Here is an 11,315-nt window from a genome sequence, read left to right as displayed (position 1 = left end):
ATACATCATCCATCACTATTATTAATATACCATTATTCCTTTCAGAGATGATGCATAAGTGGGCTAGGGTGTGGCTAATGAACCTGCACAGTAAAACATTACTCTTTAACTGTTTTCAGCAATTTTTTTTACCTTGTATCCTTCCAAATATTACTTTTTACTTTGTAATGTAACCATCAAGAAGTTTTACACCTCCTCCGCGTGAGAAAGAGTGAGAGTGAGCCAGGAAGTGACAAGGAAGCTGTGGGAGCAAGAGAGGTTACGTCTTTGGGAGGATGGGGTGGGGCTGCTGGGTGGGGCAGGCGGAGCTACTGCGGGTGGGCGGGGCTACGAAAAGACGGAGGGGCGAGTACAAGTGAGGGGGCGGGCACACAACGGTTTTCTTCCTTTGGAGTCGGCTAGCTCATTTTGCGCATGTGCAGTCCGTTTTAAATTGCGTAGTACGCGGCGCGCGGCTGGGCGCGCTTGCTCGGTAGCTTGGGGCGTCTCGGAGCCCGCCCTCTACCTTTGTCTCTCGCCTAAGGGCGCTGCTGGGTTTCCTTCTGGCTGGTTTTGGGGTGACTGAATCCTCGCTGGGCTGCCTAGAGCTTTGACCCGGGTAGACTTACGCCCTAAAACCCTGCCCGGTCGAAGCCGGGCCGGAACATGGCTGCATGGGGGCTGGTAAGTGCAGGCCTGGGACCGGGTGACGCAGGGAGAATGAAGCTTCGGGCCACCGTCGTCGCTTCTGGAGGATTTCGATGGGAAGCTGCGCGAATTTTTTGAATTGGGAAGTGAGCGGGTGCCACTATTCAGAGTTACTTTACTTGCAGTTTTTTCCTCAGGCTTTTTGTAATCCAGTTGTAACGGGTAACTCTCTTCTGAGATTCTTGTGGCTTCTACTTTTGAGCCTAACTTCGGTTCTAGGCATTCAGCAGGTGGCTCAGTGGTAAAGAATCCGCCTGCCAATGCAAGGAGTTGTAAGAGAGGAGGGTTCGATCCTTGGGTGGGGAAGATTCCCTTGAGGAAGAAATGGCAACACACTACAGTGTTCTTGCCTGAAGAATCCCCTGGACAGAGGGGACTGGCGGACTACACTCCATGAGGTCGCAAAGAATCGGACACCACTGAGCGACTGAGCTTTCAGTTCATAGTCCTCCCCATAATATTCTGTCCTTGGTAGTGTTGGAAAGCCTTGAAATTGACCATTTCATTCAGAATTGCTGGTGTAAAGAGGCAGGTTTCTGAGAGGCAGCTACAGGTTAAAAGTGTAAGCGGTGAATGACTGAGGGGGCGGAAACTCATTTTTATTGGACGGTTTCTGGACTCCTTGGTATTCCCTTTTCTGTACTTTAGATTTACGGTTTTGTTGTTTTAGTCCCTGAGTCTCGTATCCGACTATTGGCGAACCCATATCCTGTTATGGTTATTATACGTTATACAACCTTTAGCAGCCCCTATCCTAAACTCCTAGTTTCTACTTTATCTCCCCGTTTAAGATCTTCAGCATTGATGAACTCCCATTTATATTGTTGTATATATATGCTTGTATGCATAAAGAAGTTTATTGTGGACAAAAATTATTGCCCTCCACGTAAGTAAACAGAATGTAGCCCACCTTCAGGCCACCAGAAACTGCAGCTGCCTCTAAGTGTGCCTGAGGGGACTTCAGGATGGAGGAAACAGGCTACTGGCCCTAGATAGTTAAAGAGACTTATGTGAGTCTGGACTCTAGCGTCTTCGCATTTATAGAGAAGTACTAAAATCATTAGCTTGAGGTGTCTTTTTCTGTGATTAGCAGTAGTTTTGATACTTGATCCCCCCCTCCCCCCCCCCAAGCCCAAACTCCTGTATAGCCTAGGTCCTCCCTTACCTCTTTGGAGTAGTTCTCTCTGAGAGTTTTTTCCTGAGCTATGGTCCTAAGTAAGGTCACCAAATAAAAATTATAAATTTTAAGTTGTGCATTTTTTTCAGCCGACAATTATATATAATATAAATAATGTATGTGCTCATGGTAAAAAGTACTGTCTATACCAACACTTTAATACTGTTGACTAAAGAAAAATGCACTGTTGCTGGGTCATTTGGTAAGAGTATGTTTACTTTTGTAAGAAACCACCGGAAAAGTGGCTGTACCGTTTTGCCTTCCAAAATGAGAGTTCACATTGTTCCACAATTGGCATTGTCATTTTTCCAGATTTTGGACACACAGTCAGATATATACTGGTATCTGTCTTTAGTTTGTAGAGCATCTTTTCACAAGCTTACTTGCCATCTGTATATCTTCTTAGGTATCTGTTAAGGTCTTTGGACCATTTGTTTTTTAATTGAGATAAAAAACTATTTTATTCATTTTTATTTGTTAGTGGTGCTGGGGGTGTGGGATATTAGTTCCCTGACCAGGGGTTGAACCCACATCTTCTGCATTGGAAACTGGAGCCTTAACCACTGGACCTCCAGGGGAGTCCCCTCTTTTTATTGCATTTTAAGTGTTCTTTGTATATTTCGGATAGCAGCCCTTATCAGGTGTGCCTTTTGCAAATATTTTCTCCTGGTCTATGGCTTATCTTCTCATTCTTTCTCTCTTTTTTAAAAACCATGATCAGTGTTTTATTTATATTGATGTTGGCATGTGTTTAACATCTATGATCAATAATAATAATATCAATGATATTATTAATAAACAACTTCTTTTCTCACTGTGATCTCACCTTACAAATTTCTCCTAGTTTTAGGATGATGCCCTTCAGAATATGGAAAGCTTGTCTTAGTTCTCACATTAACTGCTTTTCCTGCTGCCTGGTTTTCCTGTCAGTCTTCAGTAAACATTGCCCTTGTGTCTCCTTTCAAAGTTCTCTTTCCTTCTCTTTGTAATGGTGCTCCCCATTGACTGCACTTGGCTTCTCAGATTAAGGAGGAGAGAGACAACACTGAAACTGGAAGAGCAGCTGCTGGTTCAGTTTGCTGTGTCTTATTCTTTTGATCGCAGGACGCCTTATAGATTCAGTTTGATTCTTCTCCAGTGTCATCTTTTGTGTTTGCACATGATTTTATCACCAGTTTTTATTCAAATCCACTGGGGAATGGGACGATTCTACTTTTGTTTCTTGTTCAGGAATCACTTGATCATGAAAGTTTGTTGAGATTTGGCTGGGAGCAAATTCCCACAGTTCACTCCACTTCCACTGCTTAGCTGTGCCATGTGGCATGTGGGATCTTAGTTCCTTGACAAGGGATTGAATCCACTACCCGACCTCTGCATTGGAAGCCCGAAGTCATAATCACTGGACTACTGGGAAAGTCCCCCCAAAGTCAGAATTGTTTTGACCCTTTTAGTTCTAGTATCTGACTTTGCATCATAACTCATATAAAAAACAAAGGGAGAAAGGAGTTGAGAGATTATCCTCAGTCATTCCTGTACTTTAATGATTTCAGACTGGGTGTAATTTTGCCCTGCAGGAGGTGTTTGGTGTTGCCTGGGAAAATTTCTGGTTGTCTTGAAAAGGTGTGGATGGTGGGTATAAGTGCATCCAGTGGGTGGAGGCCAGGGATGCTGCAAGTATCCTACCAAGGCACAGGACAGGCCCTCTTGAGTCATTCAGCCCAAAACATCATCAATGCTAGATTTGAGAAACTCTGCTGTGATGTATCAGAGAAGGCAATGGCACCCCACTCCAGTACGCTTGCCTGGAAAATCCCATGGGCGGAGGAGCCTGGTAGGCTGCAGTCCATGGGGTCGTGAAGAGTTGAACACGACTGAATGGCTTCACTTTCACTTTTCACTTTCGTGCATTGGAGAAGGAAATGGCAACCCACTCCAGTGTTCTTGCCTGGAGAATCCCAGGGACAGGGGAGCCTGGTGGGCTGCCATCTATGGGGTTGCACAGAGTCGGACACAACTGAAGCGACTTAGCAGCAGCAGCAGCTGTGATGTATATTATTTTCTTTGAGAAACATAATCTCATAGTGAATGAAAGAATCTGAAATTGAATGAAGATGAGTTGAAATTGAAAGTTTTTGAGTGTGTTTGAAAATTAAAATTATTTTTGTATTCTAACTTTTAATTTAAAATTAAAAGACCTTGTCTGTCTTGTTTTCTACTGTGCCAAAATAGCATTTGGCCCTCTAGTAGGTGCTTGATTCATATTTGCTGAAGGAATGTATTGTCTTAGCCTTAAATTTTTTCTATTTAAAAGAGGAACAGAGTACTTTACAGGTGTTAATTTAATGTTCAGACATTCAGTGTGAAAGTATGACTTTTTCATTTTATTGTGTTAAATTAGAAGAATGACTTTAAATTAGACCTTGGAAGGGAGTTAACTAACATTACTTATCAAGGATTTGCTTAAGTGTTTTAGAATGTTGAGTGCTGATGAGAGACCTAAGTGCTTGCATAATTTTCTATCTTGTGATAAAATACAGACTCGTTAGATGTCTTTGTTCCTTAGTTTGCTATCTGTAAAATAGATTTAATCTTTTGCTCCTTAGGTACTTCCTGAAATTAATATGGCTATGTGAAACACTAATTTTCTTTAAAGAAAAACACATTTATCTCATAAATTTTAGTCTTATTTATTTGACATGTCAAAAAGATAACATGTTTTTGTGGTATACAACACTGGCAAAGCTCTGGGAAGAATATAAGCTAGCTTAAGACAAAGTCTCTGCTCTCTTAAACTCTTAAGAGATGTCTTCATCTTTCTGAATAATTAAATTCAAAAGTGAAGCAAGGTAGCAGTCCCTGTGAGTAGAAACCACAGTGGCCTAGAGTAGTGTGTAAAAGTATTAGGAGAGTCAGAATGTCAGAGCATGAGTGGGGTAAAGAGAGTGTTCACATGAAGTGAGATTATTTATATCCCATTGGGCCAAGGAAGAGTACAGCTTACTGAACATTTTGTATTGATAATAATTTATTTTTAAAAGCATACTATTTATCTTATTACTACCCAATTTTCAACTTGAAAAGTTAACTTTATAGATTTTATACTTAAAAGATAGGACCCAGAGTATCACAAATATGTTTTCCACTTCCAGTTTCAACATGTCCATGTGTTTTATTTTTTCCAATTGTTTCCATTGATAGGGGCTTCTTCTTTGTTGCTAAGTCATTTCAGTCATGTCTGACCCTTTGTGACCTTATGGACTGTAGCCCGCCAGGCTTCTCTGTCCATGGAATTTTCCAGGCAAGAATTATTGGAGTGGGTTGCCATGCCCTCCTCTAGGGGATCTTTTCGACTCTGCGATTGAACCTGCATTTCTCATGTCTCCTGTATTGGCAGGCAGGTTCTTTACCACTAGCACCATGTGAGAAACCCCTCTTCTTTGTTGGGGTTACCTAATTTCTCATTTGGAGACATTCTAGCACTTTTTAATCCTCAGTTTTTCTGATATTTCACTCTTCGTTTCCTAGGTATGAATCTTCTTGCATTTTCATTATGTTGGTCATTCACTCCTCATCCAGGACAGTATCCTCTGAGCTTACTTTAGGCTGTTTCTGCTTTTATTCTGTTTCATCAATTATCATGTTTCATTTGTTTCCATCTTTCAGAAATTTGTTATATGTGTTTGTCCGCAGATGGTCCTCTGAATTCTCTTTTTCATTGTCATTTTATGCCAGTCTATTCTTTACTATTATTTAGAGGGATTGATCTACAAGGAAAGAAAATAAGTAGATACTGTTGATGGACTAACTTGAGTTACTGGAAGCCCAGATAGTATGATTTTGATGATGGAAGAGGTGTAGGGGGAGATGGAGGAGTAGGAAGAGGAAGAAGATGATGAAAAAAATCCAGGGTAAGGAAATAATATAAAAAAGGTTTGGAAACAGTGGATGTGAGCCAAGTTGTTTATCACTTGATCCAGAAGAACTCCTCTTTATAGTATTATAGTAGGCAATCAGCAAATACTTGCTGAATGAATAAATGAAGAACTTAACTTTTCACCAAACTGACGATTTACTTTTCTTTCAGGATCATCTCAAAAATGACTATAGAAGAAGATTTTGCCGACCTTCCAGGTGATCTGTATACTTAAGCTTTTAAGATGATTTTTATTCCCATCTTTAGAAAGTGGAATTTTTAAATGCAGAAAGGAAAAACTATTACCTCTGACTAAAATAATGATTTATATGCTCATTGGTTAAGTATAGTCATCTTAGTTATTTTATATTAACAGAGAAATATTAGTGCAAACAGTGCATTGGCTAAATGGCAGTCATAAAAGAAATTCGCCTGATGAGTGATGGATCAGGAAGAGGCAGTTTCAGTTCTGACTAAATGACAGCTATGGATAAAGCTCTCTAGACTTTGAATGGTACTAACAGAAAGATGCAGTTTATTCTGTGGGGCTAAGAAAAAGAAAAGGTGGGTGTGATCCTAAAGGGCAATAGAAGGTTCTTTGTGGTGACGGAACTGTTCAGTACCTTGACTATTGTGGTCATAACTGAATCTTCAAATATGATAAATTGCATAGAACTAAGTACATACACAAACATAAACATGCAAATGAGTACATGTAGAACTGGAAAAATCTGAGTAAAATTGGTGATTTTGTCCATATCCATATCGTGGTTTTGATAATGTATTGTATTATTATGTGAAATGTTACCATTGAAGGAAACTGGATAAAGTGAACAAGGGATCTCTTATATTATTTTTACAACTGCATGTGAATCTAAAATTATATCAATATAATAATTATATTGATTCATTAGTTCTTAAGATTAAGGGTATTGAATCAAAAGTGCATTTGAAATGTAGGGAAGACTGTGTTACTTGGAGCTGTTAGGACTTGTGACTATAGAGTATTAAAGAAGCATTTCAAGAATGATTGAATTTGTTCAAAAAAGTTTTATGTTCTTTTTTAGGTACAGCAGTAGTCTAAAACAGCTTTAGACATGGCTATTCAATCAGGGAATATAATTATTAATGTAGACAATAACATACTGCTTCATATACTTTTTGGGAACTCTTGGTCTCTCAAATACTTGTTTTATCCTCAGATTTTAATGGTGATATTTTTCTCATTAAGTAAAAATTAGCATCTTGTAATAAGGAGATATGGAATTTTTAAGATAGATATTAATAATTAGCAAATACCTTTTAGAAATGATACATTAACATTTTCCCTTCTTTGTTTCTTACTAGGGTACCTGACATTAATACAGAGCAAGGCCAGAATATACTGGAAGTCTTAATAGACTGTTTTGAAGAAAAAAGTAAGGTTTCACTTTGTGGATTGGGATGGCTGAAATATAAATTTGTCCATTGACATCAAATTCAGCAAATATGTTCCAGCATTTCAGTATATATTTTCCCAGGAATTTTGAGTACATGTTCAGTCCTTCATGTACCTTCTGGTATACTGAAGATGTGTGTTAGTTGTTCAGTCATATCCAACTGTTTGCAACCCCATGGCCTATAGCCCGCCAGGCTCCTCCATCCATGGGGTTTTCCCAGCAGGAATACTGGAGTGGGTTGCCATTTCCTTCTCCATACTGAAGATCATACTGGCAAAAATGAGAATAATTTGTTATTCCTTTTAGTTCACACTAGATTCCTATAGTCTGGAGTTCTATAAATAATTTTCATACACTAGAGGAAGTATCTTATTAATGGAAATAAATGTGCAGAATTCTTGAGATCTCTGAAGAGCTTGTAATAACATTTGGTGATTTGCACCCCTTCCTAAAGAAAAGATATATTATGGTAGGTTTTCTTTTAGGAAACTTTTCTAAGTGCTGATTAATATCAGAAGGAATTGGAATAAAAGCCAACCAAAACAAACAAAGAAAAACAAAAAAAGCCAACCAAAGAAAAACACACATAGTGGAAAAGTATCTCTTCTTGTTAAGTTCTGAAAGATGAATTGGCACATACTTCTTCAGGAATCTTATCTGTCTTTTTCAGTTCCTAATGCCTTCTAGGTACATTTGAATATTGAGTTGATGTCTGTACTTCAGTTAAATTAATTGTGCTTAAAAGAATCAAAAGAATTCTTCATGTATCATATAGGGCTTCTTTTAATTGTAACCAAAAATTTTTATACGTTTAAATTTTTTTTTTGACTTTTTAGGTCTTGCCAATGATTTTAGCAAAAATGCCACAAAATCAGTGCTTTATTCAACACCTAAAACCAAAGATATTTGTATTCAGTCATCAAGCAAAGAGGTAAGTCAAAAAGGAGAGCTTAATGAGTAAAGCTCAGTACACAAAATTAGATACATTTTAGTTGTTTGTAAGTCTTATTCTTTAGAAGGAATCCTATATTTCCATTGAGTTTACATGAAATTTAGAGGTATTTTATGAAAATTTTGGTCCTACATTTCCTGTGGTTGAAATTGGAGGTCTGGGAATTAGAATCATCAAATAATGACACAATTATTTTTCACTCTTACTGAAGGCAGTTTATTGCTAAACAGGGAAATCAGTCTTTTATTGATTATATATCTTAAGAGGATATGTTGACCTAACTCTACAAAATAGCCACCTTTGAAATAGAGATTTTGAAGCTAATGATTGAGGACAAATTATTCAAAAGCACAATAGTAATTGAAGAGAAAAATTGTATATAGACATACATTGTATATTGTGCTTTGCCTGTTGCCCTTCACAGATAGTGCATTTTTTACAAATTGAAGGTTTGTGGCAACCCTCTGTCAAGCAAGTCTGTCAGCGCTCTTTTTTCTTACAGCATTTGTTTGCTTCATGTCTCTATGTCATGTTTTGGTAATTCTCATTATATTTCAAACATTTTTATGATTATTATATTTGTCATGATCTATGATCAGAGATCTTTGAAGTTACTATTGCAAAAAAATTATGACTTCTAGAAGGCTCAGATAATGGTTAACATTTTTTAGCAATAAATATTTTTAAATTAAGGTATGCAAATTTTTTTAGACATAATGCTATTACACACTTACTGTACTACAGTTTAGTGCAAACAGTTTTTATATACACTGGGAAATCAAAAAATTCATATGCCTTGCTTTATTGTAGTACTTGCTTTATTGGAGTGGTCTGAAACTGAATTTGCAGTATCTGAGAGGAATACCTGTACTACTAGAAATAACATTCACTAGAAACGTGTATAAACAAATAATTAACCACATATAGCCTTTTGGTTCCAAGGAATGAAGACATCCACTGTTGTCATAATTGAGAGACTTTTTTTAATGTGATAAATTATATTAATTTTTGACAGTTAAATCAACTAAGTTTCCTGGGATAATCTTGGCTTGGTCATGAAGTATTAACTTGTTCTGATTTGGTTTGCTAATATTTTAAGATGATTGCATCTGTGTTCATGAACAATATTTTCTTTTTCTTTTCTTAAAATGTTCTTGTGGGGCTTTGATATCAAGGGTAGAGGTTCTACTTTCAGGTAGGATGTAACAAATTGCAGTAGGTCAATGCTTCTGCTGTAACAGCTAGTTTAAAAAAAGAATAAAATGCAAAAAAACTCATGTTTTTTAGAGACATGGGAGTTGTGGAAGTAAGAAGGACTAGATGAACTAAAAAAGAAAGTGAAATCCTTAGAATAGGAGTTGATGATTGTTAGTCATTTTCTTCCCTGAGAGTATTTGCTGATTTGGGGCAAAAGCTGAAGATTTTAGGTTGGCCCAAACAGAGTGAGTCCACTGAGGGAAAGCAGAGCTTTTGACACTTGTGCAGGGATGGCATGACATATTGGAATCCTGGAGGTTCCCCAAATGTATAACTTTGTTGTTGTTCAGTCACTAAGTCATGTCTGACACTTTGCGACCCCATGGACTGGAGCCTGCCATGCTCCTTTGTCCATGGTTCTTCTGGCAAGAATACTGGGGTGGGTTGCCATTTCCTTCTCCGGGGGATCTTTCCAGACCAAAGATCAAACCTGCATCTCCTGCATTGGCAGGTGGGTTCTTTACTACTGTACCACCTGATAAGCCCTAGTTTGGAGAGAGAATTTTAATTTAACATTATCCATTGTGTGTGCTAGTCGCTCAGTTTGGTCCTACTCTTTGCGACTCCATGGACTGTATCCCGCCAGGCTCCTCTGTCCTTGGGTGATATTTGCTTCGGTATATTTTAAAAGGTAAAAATGCTTGAGGTAGCACATATGTTGTCTTGATGGGACAAGGTCAGGAGTGGGTAGCCCAGAATACTGGAGTGGGTAGCCATTCCCTTCTTTAGGGGATCTTCCTGACTCAGGGATCAAACTTGGGTCTCCTGCATTGCAGGCAGATTTTTTACCATCTGAGTCAAATGCTTACACTAGAACCTTTGTCAAATATTCCAATGATCCTTATTGGTCTCCTCACTTTTAGGAGTGTAAAACTAAAACGGTAATTGGAAACTCTGTGTACTTAAGAGTTGTACATTGTTAGATTTCGCTGCAGTGTGATCTGTATGGCCATGTCATTGTGAAAAGCTTCTTGTTAATATCTGCAGGCTTTCTTCTCTTGACTTGATAAGTTTTTCTGACAAAGAAATCTCTCCTGCTTGGGTGTCTGATTTTAACAGTGAGTGTTCTCAGCCTGGTGTGGGCAAGGAGGAAGATGCCTTTTGAGTATTTCTACTTAATATCTCTATTTTCAGTGTATTACTCTTACCTTCAGTTTCTGATCTTCATGTCTCTGATCTCACAGTCTTTTGCACCTTGCTTTTGTTTGTTTGTTTAACATAATCGTTCATATTGCTGTACTTTATTCATTTCTCTTGTATTTGTGATGTTAAATGCCTATATAGCAATTTATTTATCTAATCTTCTTTAGGTTTTTAAAAGCTATTCATTGTTTCTATGATAAGTTATATGAATTTGGTTTCTACAGTGTTATTTAAATGTGCAACTTTACAAGCTCGTTTCATGTTTTGCAATTTTTTTTCAATTTAAAAACAAATATGTTTAATCAAAATTGGTAATTAAATAGAGTAGATCTAATGCTCTATCTCTTTTAGACTCAGAGCCAGAAATCACATCCAAAGTCAGGTCCAGTTTCTTCACGGAAGAAAGAAGCCCCTCTTCAGTTAACTGTAGAACCAAATGAAGCTGTCAGCAAATCAGGTTGGTAGCATCCCCATGGGTAATATTTGCCTTGGTATATTTTAAAAGGTAAAAATGCTTAAGGTCAAGCACATATGTTGTCTTGGTGGGACAAGGTCAGGGTCAGCCTAGACAGAATTGTGAAATAGATGAAGTTGTTTTTGAGTCTCTCTCAAGTCCATTGTTGGTGTGTGTGTGTGTGTGTGTGTTTAACATGAATAAGTTTTAAAATTTTTTTGAAATATAGTTGATTTACAATGTTGTGTTTAATTTCTGCTGTAAAACAAAGTGACTCAGTTATACATATATAT

The 11,315-nt window shown here is 37.8% G+C and overlaps 1 protein-coding gene across 1 annotated transcript in view; it reads left to right on the top strand.

The window, feature by feature from the left end:
- Positions 1 to 405: 405 nt before the first annotated feature.
- CENPC (centromere protein C) overlaps positions 406 to 11,315 on the top strand; it is a 92,161-nt gene continuing 81,251 nt past the window's right edge. The window contains exons 1-5 of the mRNA XM_055588693.1: positions 406 to 663; positions 5,949 to 5,995; positions 7,125 to 7,195; positions 8,053 to 8,147; positions 10,920 to 11,025. Coding sequence (XP_055444668.1) covers positions 646 to 663; positions 5,949 to 5,995; positions 7,125 to 7,195; positions 8,053 to 8,147; positions 10,920 to 11,025 — 337 coding nt within the window. The 5' untranslated portion in view covers positions 406 to 645. The remainder of the gene's footprint in view (positions 664 to 5,948; positions 5,996 to 7,124; positions 7,196 to 8,052; positions 8,148 to 10,919; positions 11,026 to 11,315) is intronic.

The sequence above is a fragment of the Bubalus kerabau genome, chromosome 7, assembly GCF_029407905.1.
Source record: "Bubalus kerabau isolate K-KA32 ecotype Philippines breed swamp buffalo chromosome 7, PCC_UOA_SB_1v2, whole genome shotgun sequence".
NCBI lineage: Eukaryota > Metazoa > Chordata > Mammalia > Artiodactyla > Bovidae > Bubalus > Bubalus kerabau.
The sequence above is the reverse complement of the archived record's forward strand: the minus strand, read 5'-3'. Positions and strand labels throughout refer to the sequence as shown.